This window comes from Melospiza georgiana, chromosome 2 (genome assembly GCF_028018845.1).
Source record: "Melospiza georgiana isolate bMelGeo1 chromosome 2, bMelGeo1.pri, whole genome shotgun sequence".
NCBI lineage: Eukaryota > Metazoa > Chordata > Aves > Passeriformes > Passerellidae > Melospiza > Melospiza georgiana.
The window spans coordinates 10,931,496-10,946,479 of record NC_080431.1 but is presented as its reverse complement, the minus strand read 5'-3'; the positions used below and the strand labels follow the sequence as shown (position 1 = coordinate 10,946,479).

Below are 14,984 nucleotides of genomic sequence, written 5' to 3'. Positions count from 1 at the left end.
CCCACTTGGCTTCAGCTACACTGAAGCTGTAGGAGTCCCAGGGCAGGAAAACAGGCTGCATCTAAAAGGTGGACACTTCACATCTACTGTCCTTGATCAAATACCTTTACAATTGACTCAAGTATGCAAAACTCATGAATGAAATAAAAACTCTCTACAAGGTGGGTTTGTGGCTTTTTTTTCCCCCCCAGTTTATTTAAACCATTTAAAAATTGTCATCTGGAAACTTGACTGAGCCAAGCTAAGTTATACCAATTCAAATTGCCACGAACATAAACAGATTTTTAGAATACTGCCTTGTATTCTGTCAGAACAGAATAAAGAAGACCAGAAATCCAGTCTCAGTTTAAGGCATTTACACTAACAATACTGAATAATGAAAACATGACATTGTGGCTTTCCCCTGCTATAGGTGGTTATGATGTATTTTCATTCATACCAGAGAGAACTAGGTAGAGCTGTAGCTTCTATACTGTAAGATACTAAAACATTCACTTTTATGAGTAATGTTTACTTACATTGAGTTCAAACACAATTTCTGAATCTAAGTTGTCTGGGTTTCCCTTAAAACACTCTGCTTTATCCCTTTTCCCCCCATTAAAGTCTAGGATTATCAAACATGAGGACCTTGCCAAAATTTAGGTTGACTGAATAAAGAAGTAATTCTGAACATTCAAGAACAGTGATGAAGAATATAAACAGAATTAGTGCAGCAAGAATATAAATTAGTCAGTATATTAAATCTATAAATGTCAGGCATGCAACACAGGTCATTAAAAGCCACCAGCAGAGTCCTAAATTAATAAAGTTACTGACACAAATAACAGTTAGAGTAGGAAAACACTGCTTCTGAGTCCAGGTACAAGATGACCCAAGAAGCTTCTGCAGAGAGCTTCAGACAGGCTCTTTGGTGGATTCTTGCAAGTTTGTAAGCATCAGGAACTAAAACCAGCTGTTTCACTAACAGATTAATGAAAACATTTGGTTCTCTTTGACTTCCAATTTGGTATTTGTTTCCAGCACTGAGAACAAAAAAAAAAAAAAAAACAAGAAAAAGGCAAAAGTCCACAAGAACTGCGCATTTTTAATATGCATCACCTTTATATAAGTTTGCATAAGACCATGAACAGGCAGACAGATTCCCCCTGAATTTGCAAAGGTTAAACTTGGAAGGACAGAGGGAAGACAAGACAGAGGGAAGAAACTCAAAAACTAAATATATCTTACTAGGAGAGCTTGAAAAGTAACTGTTGGCAAGAGTAAAGAAAAGCATGCATTCCTACAGAGTTCCTAAACAAATTCATTTAGGTACTGGCATTTAGCTAAAACATGATCTTGTATGAGTTGAAAACTTATGTGTATTAGCACAGCACAATATCCATTTTCCTCATTTAGTCATCTGCAGCCTTTTATGCACTTCAGTTTGACATTTATTTATTTCATTTTTTCTTTAAAGCCAAAAGCCAACATCATTTTTACCTTCATTCTGTGTAACAAGCAGAGAGCAATTTTAAATAGTGAATACATCATTACTGTTCTAATAATAAAAAACAAAAATATAGCCCTATGTCATAAAGTATATTATTTGGAATAGTTTGCCTCTGCCAACATAACAAATTAGATTTGTGTTCCTACTTCTCTTTACAAACAATTTTGGTGGTTTAAGGTATATAGAGCCAGTTTTAATGGGGTAGACTGAGTATTATTAGTGTTAACATTTGATTCATGTTAATAAATCAAAGAAAAACACAGAGCTATGGAATGTATGGTCCTACTTGCATGCATTGCCATGTTTCCTCCAATAGAATGAAGAATTTGAAATTTACTAGTTATCAATATTTCGAAAGTTCAAAGTAAAAGTAGTCGTAAATATTGCACAAATTAGTGATTTAATACTCTCTGATTAAATATTAGCATTCAAAGCTCCATATTGCAAAAATATGAGCAGCTGACAGCTGAATCTACTTCTCACCAACTTGCAAGCCTTTTGGACTCTATATCCCTATATCTTGAGAGAACTGGCATTGTTCAGCCTGAACAAGAGAAGGCTTCAGTGTGACCTAAACTGTGGCTTTCCAATACCTGAAGTGAGCCCACAGGAAAGATGGGCAGAGACTATCCTGGAGTGATAGGACAAGAGGGAATGGATTCACACTCACAGAGCAGGTTTAGATCAGATATTAGGAAGACATTCTAAACTGTGAAGATGATGATGCCCTGGCACAGGTCCCATCCCTGGAAGTCTTCAAGGCCTGGTTGGATGGAGCTCTGAGCAACCTGGTCTAGTGGAAGGTGTCCCTGCCCATGGCAGGGGGTTGGAAACAAATAATAAATAACCTTTAAGATCCCCTCCAACCCAGGCCATTCTTTGATTCTAATTTTGGAGAATCACTTCTCTCTCCTCTTTAAAGCTTTCCAGACTTTTCCTATTTATTGATTATTTTTCCTTTTTTGCTTCATATTCTTTGAAGTACTTTCTCAAACAAAGTCCATAAAGTGGCTGCTTGTTGCTACTGCACCAATTATTCTGCTGTGCACAATGCTCCCTTCTACTCTGCTCCTCCTCCTAACTTACTCTGGGGTTGTCTCCCACTCCACCTATTTGTGTCTTGTTCCTTTTAAGTGGTAAATCCTGTTTCCAGAACAGAGACTAATAACATACATTAAGAAAATTAGGAAGTCACCCAAAACATACTTTTGTACTTCTTTATATATACTGAGGATTTGGCACAGTCCAAAGTTTCTCTCACATTCTTTGGAAAATTTCATTTTAGGAAGGCAGAAGGGAAGTGAGCAAAGCAGCTTCAAAGCTGGGACTTGAGCAGGTTCCTGTTCAAACTTCACTGAGAAAGCATAGGAAGAGGAGTTTTCTTTTGCCCTTCCCCTCTGAAACAAAAACTCTTACAGACAGATATGACACTGTCTGAAACTCTTTCAGACAGATATGACACTGCCTGATGGCTCAACTTCAGCACAACCACCCCACATGTACAGTGCTAGTGAGAATCACAGATTCAATCCCACATCTCAAAAGCTTTGGAAAGTACCTCTAAAAGGACATTTTTACTTATAAACCAACAACCAATTAGCATTCCAAACTGCTGAAAACCTAGGTACAATTTGCAGTTTTAAGCTATCATGTCTTACATCTTTAGAATGCTGAGGTACAACAAAGAAGAAGATGGAAAACAGCTTGCATACTGTTTGAGCTAGAAAGTCAAACTAAGACCTCCAGCAGGCTTGGGTTAAGTCAACATTTTAAACAAACAGCTCACCATGGAATTACCAGTCTGCATTTAGAGAACATTTACTTGTTTATAGCAACAAACTCAGAACATTATTACAATTCAGAAGACAGCTAAGTATGATATGTGTCTAGAAGAATTCACTTTATGCTTGTGTCTTGGCACATACTAAGAAATGCCATCCAGACACTCCTCTGCTACATGGTCAAAGCAAGGAAAAAAAAAAAAAAAGTTAGGACAAAAAAAATATCACAGCCAACATTTCCTTACATGGTTACAGAAGTTTTCAACTTCTTGACCAAATTAAGTGATGTGAATTTAAATAACACACCTAAGCAATGCATCTGTATCCTTTATTGTAATTAAATAAGCAATTATTTATGAGTCAAAATGAAAACCATGATCCATTAAAGCTTTCCATACCTTTGCAACAAATTTTGCAGTATTACAAATCACTAAATGTAAGGTAAGAGTTTGAAATATTATGCAAGCAACATGAGGAAGACAGGGACTACAGAAGCACAAAAAGCAGGAAAAGGAATATCCTGTCAGCAAAAATCATAGGATGACTGAATTTGGAAGGGACAGGTTCACTTCTCAGACAAACAGAGGGAGTGACAGAGGAATGGAAAGCAAGAAACTGGATTTCCAACATCATTATTGCTCTGCCATGAAACTCTACAGAGCAGTTTCTATCATATACCCCACCAACCTCTGCCTCAGGCTGTTCCACAGTGAAAACAGTGGCAAGAAAATATTCCATCAATGACCATTTTAAGTCATATGGGGATTGAACACTGAATGTTCTTCAGCCTACAACCTGGCACTGCATGCCCAGCAAAGCAAGGGACTCATGTGCAATGTATAAATGTGCACATTTAATTAAATATAATGCTAGGCTTTTTGTATGAATGCACTACCACATCATCCATCACAATCCTTTCCATCCATCATGACAAATCAGAAACATAAATTAATGCAAAAGTTAGATACTTGTGGTAGGCTGCTTTAAAGGAGAACAATATTGGCAAGTAGCTGATCTACCAACTGGGAAGAAAATACTTGCTTGATTCTCACCCATCAAGTTGGTTCATTTCTTCCCAGAACTAGAAGTCTAGGATCAAAGGAGATCCTAACCCCAAATACACTGACATCAGGAAAACAAGAAGCCTGCTCCTAAACACAATGCAACAGAGTAAAATGCCAGAAGTGGTGTTGGGGACCCTGAAAAGAAAAGTTAAAGAGCACCCTAGGAGATTTATGTTTGCTGACTTAATTCAGCAAGCTATGCACTTTTGGGGGAAAAAAAACCTAATCCTACTCTGACAGACTCACAGGGAAAAGCGTGTGGGGATGGCAAGCCCAGTTGTCCTGTTGGGACACCTCATTTGGTAAAGGGAGAAGCTGCAACCTGGCCCTCTGGGAGTCATGAGACAGAGGGAGAGAGTGCACATGGTACATGAGGAATGGCACTGGAGAAAGAGCAAACAGCAGCATTCACAGTACAGTCTTCACTGATTTCCCCACACACAGATGGCACACTGTGACATCCTCTGAACCATCTGGGCACTTCCCATGGCACCTTTTCCACAGGGCAGGACCTGCCAGGACATTTCCTCTTGTACATAATCAGAACCCCACTTGGGACTCCAAAAGATAAAGTTTGTCTGGTGCAGGGTCTTAAACCAAAACATCTGGGGGAGAACTTGCACAGGCAGCAAACCTAAGATATGATTCCAACAACATATCCATGTCCTGTCCTTACTTGCTTTCTACATCCCATGTCCTGAAAACTCTTAACTTGTGCCCAGCATGGGATGAAGGAGCCACTCCACAGGCTCCTTAAACTTATTATTTCTAAGCCATTTTCAGGCTGTAAACTCTTACAGCTAAGAAAAACCATGATGTTACCTTTTCACAAAGTGGCCACTAAAATCTACTGCAGAAAAGTAAAAACATATAGTGGTGTATCTGTGTTTTGTTTCTTTAAAAAATTTGATGTCTTAAATTCTAATTCAAGAGCACATATGTAGTTACAATTATGAGAATTTTTAAAAATTAATAAATAAAAAAACAACACACAACCAACACAGAAATATTCTAAAGCCTCAAGATTTATGGGTCCTTTTATAAATGTTCATCTAAATAAATAGTAGCAAAATCATGCATGGGTGAACTCCTGTCCCAAATGTAGGTTTATTAAAAGTTCAAGAAGAGGTAGAAAAAAGGTTGAGGAACTTGATTCATTTTTTGGCAAGTAACATGATTTAATACAGTTTTGTTTTGAAATACTGTCTTGGGGACTCAGTTTTAAATTCATGTTATTATCAAGTCCTCAACAGCAAGGCAGATTTTTAGAAGTTACACTCTGGGAAAAATATTACTTTTAATTCCAGCACTGCTGAATGTACCTGTTGAAAGCAAATCTTTATTTTGGAGCTCACTGAAGAGAGACTCCCCTCTTCCTGCGCAGAAGAGGATGCCTTCCACATGTGCCTATTTCTCTATAGCACAAATAAAGACAGGGTAAAGGCAACATTTCCAGTGATGTTTGAATCTTGTTAAACCTTGCTGTCACTCACTACGAATGTCTCTTCAGGAATTTCATACTCTTAATGCAAATACACAAACCATTTATGACTGCATTTCACTAAGTCAGTCAATTGGTGCCTATAAAAACACACCTTGCAAAAGGAAAGCATCAAAATGTCAAAATCTTTTTTTTCCTTAACAAGCACACCTTAAATAGAAGGATGACTTTTCTTTCTTTGCAATTTAGTTTTAGATTATATTACACAATATATCATTGTGACTGACAGTAGTTAACATTTAGATATTGTTGACCTATGTGATGTGTCAGGTTACAAAAGTCTCCCAAAGAAAGCAAAAAAATATTTCTACATAGTCAATGCAACCCAAGTAGTCAATCTGCCCTGTGGATACATAAGTATGTTATTAGCTAATGTTCTAAATTAACATGCATTAAATTTCCTGGGATGGTTGCTGGAAACATAAATCTTCCTGGTTGACAGATAATATTAATACCCTAAATTTTCAACCAACTGAAGTTATAAATCTTTCAATGGTTTGCTTAAATTACATTCCATAGACCTAACTCCAGAAGTTTCACTATCTTTGAGGATCAAGCCATTATAATTCCAGACACCACAGATTTTCACATGGTATGGCTGGTGACCATAAGAACCAGCTAGGTCTCTTTCTAATCTGTTTGCAAGGTATAAAGTTGCACACTGGGTATAAATAACATGAGATCATAGGTCTAGCATAGGTTTTTACATTCTCTGCCCTCTGCTCTTATCTCTGTGATTAACAAATTAAAAATCTAAGTTCCCATAAAAACATTTATCTAAAGATTTTCAATTTCCTATATAAAAAAATCTTTAACAGAAATGCACATGCACTTAAAATCAGTTCTTTAGATTTTGGGCTGCTAGGAATATAAAATCTGATTACACAACAGAGAAGGTAAAACACCAAGTTTACATTAGCCCCATCAAGATCTTAATGGAAATAAAATGTTTGCTTCTGTTAAGACAATGTTTCTGCTACTGCAAAAAGAGCTATGCATGCAATGGAATAAGGAAAGGAGGAGAAATTAACAAGGGAAACATCAAAAGATCTCCAGGAACACAGAAAATTCAACTATCTGTTAGATTCCTAAATGCTGAAAGAAAAGAGGCCAAAGAACATAAAAACTACAGTGGGAAGTGGGGGGGTTCATAGAACAATTAAAGAAATCTTTCAGTTTCATGATCTACAGCATTAACCTAAACAGAACCTGCAGGTAAGTAAATCCTTCCCATTAAAAACAAAAACAAAACCAAACCAACACACAAAGTGACCCACACTTCAAACAAAACCAAAAAACCTCCAAGTCAATCAGAACATGCATAACAGCAATCCAATTTATGCAGTCTACTGGGATTTCAGGGCAACTTTGGAAGAATTCATTCAACAAAAGCTTTTAACTAAGCACCAGTGAGGTGAGATGGAAAGTCCAGGTACAAACAAAGAGGCAATCAAAAATTAAGAGAGGAAAAAGAGCCAACCATCTGTTCTAGCCTGAAGGTAGGTTACTGTAAATTCACCAACTCTGCACTGGTAAGTAAAATTCAGAAGTGATTGAAAAAGGACAGCAAGTTTTTACCACGTTTGCTCAGTAAAGAGATCTGCAGTGTACTAGCAACAAGAGTTGGCAAGCATGAACAGACAGAAATATCGTATGAGATTGAGTATCTACGTAAGAAAAAAGCTATTTTCAAAACTGCTGTGTAGTGAGGTACATGGTGGAAAGCAACTCTGGAATTTGTAGATGATGGTCATTAAAGTAACTAGCGTTATTCACATTATTGACCTGTGACATCAGACCACACTACTCAGAGCTTTTTTTCAGGCATCTTAAAACTTGCCCAGATTTGACAAACCCTGCACAGCCTCTCTGGGCAACCTCCACTGCCTGCCTGCCTTTATGAGGAAAACTTCTTTATATCCAGGCTTAATCTTCCTTATCTCAATGACTCCTATTGCCTCTCATCCTCCCAGTATGCACTGCTCTAAAAAGTCTGGCTCAAGTACATCAGAAACCTCTTTTATTCTCCATGACTTTGCAAAAATGAGAGAGAGCTGCCTTGCTAACACTTCCCCTCTGTCTCTCATCACCACTGGATGCAGCTCAGTGGGTCTTGTGGACTTGTATGGGTCAAGTTTGCACACAAATCCTTGTTCAGAGTTCCCTCAACTATGTACAAGTCTGAGGTCTTAGAGATAGATCCCACTGGTAAAGACTGAGGCAAAGCAAAGCACTGAGAACCTCACCTGCTGTATTCAGCCACATTCTCCTAGCTCAGCCCTTTATGCCCAGTAGAACATCAAAACCTTTTCTTGTTACCCTAGACAACCTTTTAGGCACCAACTCAGATCAGCTTGCACTTTACTAATACCATTCCTTCATGCCTGGACAACATCTCCAGTCTGCTCAGCAGCCATCTCTGCTTCCAGACCCTGCACACTGCCTGCATGGCTATGAGCTCCCTGAGAGCAGAACAGACTCTTCTGGCAATCAAGGAATGCTGTTAGCTTTCCTAAGCATCTCTGCACTTCCACCTATGGAACCCCACACACCAACTTCTAGAAAAAGACAAAGTCTGCTCTCCTGAACTGGGTCTGGGTCCTGTTATTCCTTTTCACTCCCAGCAGTATCTTGAACTCCACTATTTCATGGTTGTTGAAAGAGTACCCACATTTCTCCGTCTTCAGTTCTTTCATTTTTGGGGAACAGCAGACTCAGCTGTGCATCACCCTTAGTTGACCCATCAGTGCTCATACCAAGAATCTATTCCTCATGCCCTTCAGAAATCTAGTTTGTTTGTGTCCTGCTGTGTTGGACCCAGCAAGGGTCAGGATGTTTATTGAAGTTTCCCATGGGAACCACAAACTGCAATCCAGAGATTTCCTTGCCTTTCAGGAAGGCTGTGTGCACATCCTCATCCTGAGGAGGGTATCTGTAGCAGACACAACTGTCACTGATGACAGCATGAGCTGCATACACCCAGGATCTTCAGAGAGTCAACTCCTTGTCTTCTTCATAATAAGAAACATTTTGAAGCTTCACTTATATATGCTACCAGCACCTTCTACACTGCAATCTGACTTAGAGATAGACACATTAAGAGATGTAATAAATAAATAATGCACAAACTTATCTCTTGCAGTGGCCCAAACTTCCCAGGAAAATAGATTATTTTAAATTATTCACTTAAAATGAGCTGACTCACCTCCCAACAGATACAATGAAGAGTGCTTACCTGAATGACAGCACTAAACCAGCACGTGTTGCCAACATTCTTTAATCCTACTGGGCAGTTGTCTTGTCGCTTTCGATCATAAGGGTTTGGAGAGTCACTCCATACCTCTGGATGTGTCCTCTTTAAACTCGCCTTATTTTCTGCAATACTGGCTTCTAGAACTCTTTGAGAACAGAAGGGAGGGAAAAATGTGAGAAAAAAAGCTAAGACCCCAGAAAAACAAATAAAAAAAACCCCTACCACACCACCAAGTAGTAAAATATATGCAGGTAGCAATACAGACATCATAATGACATCATTCACTTATTGTTGCTGAGCAATATATGCAAAATTATATATAATATATGCATTATATGTTATATGCAATATATATTATATATTATATTATATGCAATAACATGTCTCCAAAAATGCTATTTTACTTTTAGCTATGCTACAGTAATTCCATATTACCTTTTGGAAAATCCTATCGGTAAGTGCATGAATCTCCTGTGAGAGCTCTAGATAAAAGAGCCATGTCTACAAGTCATCAATTATTTAAGAACCAGGTTCAAACAGGATGGACAAATTTTAGGCAGCACTAATAGTATGATGCTTTCATCCTCAAATGCTTTTATTGCTATGTGAAGCACAAAGTCACCAATCTTTTGTTTACTGACAGGAAGCCAAACCTAGCAAGGCAGCTTTCAAAAACGAAGGCAGTTTTCTTAGTTTTTCCTTTTTGCAGCTTATACAACTGTGTTAATCACTTTACATGGCAAGTAATTACTTTATGAGCCATGGAAAGTCTTCTCCCTGCAATTTTTCAAATGTCACCCAACATTTTAATTGTATGCTTCAATGACCACTTTCTTTGCTGGAAACTGTTCCTGTGTGATTTATGCTGATTATCCATATTTCACATGACAATAGGATCTGATGGCTGTGAAGATCTCCAACTCTAGCCTCATCTGATACATTATTTCTGTATCAACAGGTGGCTTAGCCTGGTGACAAAATACACCTTAAAAGTAATTTGTGGTAGGTGTATTCTAAAGAGAAAGATGGAGATGGATGCCCTGAGGTCCTGTAACAGTGGCTCTAGCTCTTAAGCCAAGAGTCTGGCTTGGACACTACTGCCACAACAGTCACTGTTTCCAACCATCCAGTCCAACCCTCAGACAAAAGGCTGAGCTCCTGTCCAACACCAAGCACAGGATTTCACAGGCTGCATCACAAGCATTAAGCAGTCTGAGCAGCATAAAGAGTTGACCCCTCTCAGTTCTCAAGTCACTAAGCGCCAAAAAAAGGCAGATTTAGGTTGGCCTGTAAAGGGAGCTCCTAAAGGATAAAGTTTGAACATCTTAGAAAAAACATAGAAACAGACAACCCCCCTCCTCATAATCTCTCCATTTCCTACCTACATCTTTATTTCAAGCTATGTTCCTATCAAAGAAAGAAAAGCTATCTTACCAAGAACTATGAAATATGAATTTACTGAAGATAACTGTTCTGGGGAACATACTAATTTGTCATTGATACTTATGTCAGAAAAAAATACCGTAAAGGAGAGGCATTCTAAATCTGAGAGACCATTTGACACAAATACCACTTTTGTATCTGTCTCAGAAAGAACCTAAATCTAGTAATTTCCTAAGGATTAATCAATTTATTTTTTACAGCACCCTGTAAACAGCATTGAAAGGACAGGCATATAATCCACTAAGAGTTTCTGTTCTGACATCTCTTCAAACATTGCATAGAGATGGAACCTGACCCTGATTGTTTTAAGTGTGTTCTCTGATATTTTTTTTTACTTAAAAACCCCAAAAATATAAAGAAACGGTCAATTTCATTTCCCTTTTCACTAATACAGTCTTTCAAAATTATTGGATGACCTATGTATCTCTGGTTTGAGAGCAAAAGCTGGTCAACATGACATTAAAAAAATGCCACACATAGTTCAAATAACTTGTCATGAAAGTAGAATTGCTAAAAATCTTGTTTAAACTAAATTGAAGGGACCTTTAAAGCTGACAGGAAGATTGACAGACTGGAATAAATTTAAATGATGTTGTAACAGGATTACAATACCTACTTCACACCACTTGTGTTTCAGGTAAAAAACCCAAACTCCTCTTTTTTTGTTCTCTCCAGAAGTTCAAGAATATTTCAAGGTATTTTAAGATTCAAGTTCAGAAAAATAAATACTCTCAAACTGAAAGAGTTCCCTGATCCTGTGAGCATTACCTTTCATCAGCTTAATTACCTACTAAAATTTCTTTGTATTTTGAGTTTGTGTTTCTTTAGCAGGTAAGGGATTTACTCCCCTCTAGCTCGACCTAAAACGTGTTTCCATGTGTTAATAAAGTATTTGTTTCTGAAGGCATCATGGTATTTTTCTATTATTCTTTAATCTACCTATAACATTATCTTTCCTCAGAGAGCACATGCAATAACTGCACATTTTATCTGCTGAATTAATTTTCCAACATAATGATAGCTGTGATGCAGTTAAATCAAAAATGAAAAGTGAAATAAAGTGCAATAAGCACAGCAAACAGGAAGATAATGATCAGCTAGAATGCTACATAAATAAATGTATTTACTAGCACAGTGAGGATATCTCATATAAAATGCTCACTGTCTTACATTCATAGTGTCACAAATTTGGGACATCACCTAGATCAAGAATCTTACACTGCTTGACAAAACAAGCATCCTTCCAGAGAGTTATGACAAGGATTTAGCAATTTTGATGACAGAGCTGAAACCCCACCTGGTGACTCTTGGGGCCAACAGCACAGTCTCAGCACAGAGCCATCAGCTAGCTGAGTGCAGAGTTTGACAACCCCCCAAACTCACAGGACCTACAGCTTCCACACCTCCAAGGGCTGGAATCCTGTTTGGAGGGAAATGCTGTAGCAAGGGTTAATTAATGCCAGGCTTGGCATGACAGTTGAAAGCAGTGTTTTATTTCTCTGTGACAAGATGGGCACAGCCAAGCACCTTTGCAGAACTGCAGGGGGTACACCAGACAAAGCAAAAACCCCGCAGCAAGGCAAGTCCAGGGCACAAAGATTCTGTCAAACCACACTCTAAGCAAGCCCACTCAGCATGCTGCAGAAAAGCCCACTCTGGCAGCTTACTCAGCTAAAAGAGCATAGGAATTTGTACTGGTATTTGTACTGGGTATTTGTACTGGGACTGTCTTACAGCTGGACATCCAGGAATATATCCCTGACTCTACAACATTCTGCAACTCCACCTTGGATCTACACACACAATGCCTAACCACAGTGCAGAGTCACAAGCAGTTTCAATGACCCTGATTTAAAAAAAGCCCAGGGGCTGTGCACATCCCTTATGCACTGACAGTCAGACTGAATTTTATTGGGGCAGTACCACAGCCACAGCTGACTTCTCCTTCCAGCAATGTCTCACTGGCTTCCCTAGTGAAGCCCTCTTCCACCAGCTTCAGACTTCAATCCACAAAAAGTAATACAAAGAGGAGAAACTTCTTCACAACAGGAAATACACTGATCAAGCACATTTCTCTAGGAGATTTAAAGAGGAAACAGGAAAAGAATTGAAACGTGCCATGTACAAGATGTTCAGCTCGGACACTTCAGATGCACTCTCTCAACACCTACACAGTAATCACATCTGTCCTCACTAGGTTTAAAGCAATTACATTCAGGAAGACAAATTCTACATGCATTACAGCATTAATTACACAAGTCAAGAAATTCCATTAATTCTCCCTTGGAAACCCTAACAAAATCTGCACAAATTAGGTTCCAAACCACCATGAATACCTCTGAAAAAAATATCCACCATAGCAAAAACTATTTAAATATGCACATGGCCTACATTTTTTTAAATGAAACAATTTCACTGTTTAAATTTGCTTATTATTGACCTCCTATTTGATTTTTGCTTCTTGTTTTATCTAGAAAATCAAAAGTAAATGGCTGTAGCTTTACTTGTTTACAACCACAGTGTTCTATTTTTTGTTTTGTGAAGTTCTGCCACAGCTCATGCACTTTCTGTAGGAATGCCAACATTCTTCTCTGGGGTGTTAACTACAAAGTGGGGTGTTTTTTTTCTTTTGTCTTTTTGTAATAAAACCAGTCTAAATTCTGCCCTTAAGGAAAATGATTGAACAGTTTGGATTAAGAATTCAAGAACTCTGAATTTCCTATATTTGTTCTACACTGACATAATCTGTCATCAGCTTAGGGTGCTTCTTGCTAAATTACTGAGTTGATCTAATGTCTCAATGCTGCCAAAACCTTCAAGATCCTCATTCTTCTCTGCCTCCATTCACAAGCAAAGTCCCATTCCCTTCCTTGTGTCATGAAATACTATGGATCCTCCAGTGAATATTTTTGCATGGCTTTGTGAAATGAATTTGTGCAATAAATGATCCAAAGAACCCTCCAGCAAGCATAGAAAATGTGGTGCAGTGCACCAAGGAGGATATGACCTGCAACAAGCCCTTCATTTGACATTGCACATGTTACTCTGTGCAATTTTGCAATTAGATGTGAGTCTCTATTTCATAGGACCAACTTTTTCTCAGCAAATAACCAGATTGTCTAGATGCCTTTGTACACACAGAAAAAGGTCATCCTTTGTTATTTTCTGCAGCCAGAAAGATATACACTGTAATTTAAGTTAAAAGTATTTATAATACTTCAATACTAAGTATTTAAAATACTAATAATAGTATGGGCTAAGGTAGGACCAAATGGTGAGGGAGGAGGAATTTAGTTTCAAAAGTAAAAAACAAAGTCTACAGCAAAAATCCTAAATCTTCAAGGCTACAAAGAATTGAGCACAGCAGAAGCAGTCAAGGCTTGGGTAAAGAAAAAGAGGGAGAAAATTTTCCATCTCCAGAAATAGGTCCATCTCTCTGAGTGCCTGCTTAAATCACAACTCTGTAATTACAGCAATTCTGCCCTTCAAAAAGGAACATGCAAGAGCTGACCTTCTGAAAAAAACTGGACAGAACTTCCATCATCCCCTTGCATACATGCACATACTGAGGTTTTAGAAAAAAACAACCCCTTAAATCCTTCTTCCAGTTGTTAATGAGCATATAAACCCCTTTCATCCCACCCTTCCCTCCTAAAATATGCTATCTTAAATTCATATAACAAGATATCTTTTATCACAAATGGAGAGGTAGAGGAATACATTTATCCTCACAATTAGCATATTTGTTTTTCAAAAGGGAAAAGAAAACTACTGTTGATAAAGTAATACAAATAAAGTAATAAAATATCCATATTCTCAGAAATGGAATTTTCTAATAAGTCATTTAGCCTATCAAACACAGTGAACTGAGGAAAAAAAATATCATGGTTAATCTCCCCCATCTAAATTATTCTTTTATAAAATTGGTCTTTTACGAGGAGGTAGTACTTTGCCTCCTATCAAGGATCAAATCATTGCCTGTTTCCCTTAGAACAAGGCCAGCCACAAATGAAAAACTCAACATTCCTCCCAAGGCCAGTGACAGATGGACAAAGAGAAACAACATCCCTCCCACACAACCCTACACCCAGGCTTAGTTCAACTCCCAAATATTTCATAATTGTATCAACATTACCAAAAAACATACACTGTACAAAAAGTTATCATAAAATCTGACCAAAAGTTAACTGAAAGTCTCTTATCACACCCAAACTGAGTTATGTTTATAAAACTTGAAATCCAGAATTTCACTCAAAGCCTATAAATCTTACTTGTTAAATAGGTTAATAACATTCTTCATCTGCTCTTAGTGTCCTCGAGTCACAATATTAATACCCACTCCCTCAATCTCATCCTTAGCAAAGAGGGAAGAAAATGTTATTGTAAAATGAAAATTGCAAAAAACAGGACAAAGTATTTATTAGCTTCTTAATTTATATTTTGGTTTTGTTGC

General features: G+C 37.9%; 1 protein-coding gene across 2 annotated transcripts in view; it reads right to left on the bottom strand.

Moving 5' to 3' along the window:
* USP25 (ubiquitin specific peptidase 25) overlaps nt 1-14,984 on the bottom strand; it is an 88,616-nt gene that overhangs the window by 41,783 nt on the left and 31,849 nt on the right. For both annotated transcript variants that reach the window (XM_058045337.1, XM_058045336.1), the window contains exon 5: nt 9,071-9,233. In XM_058045337.1, the coding sequence (XP_057901320.1) occupies nt 9,071-9,233 (163 nt within the window). The remainder of the gene's footprint in view (nt 1-9,070; nt 9,234-14,984) is intronic.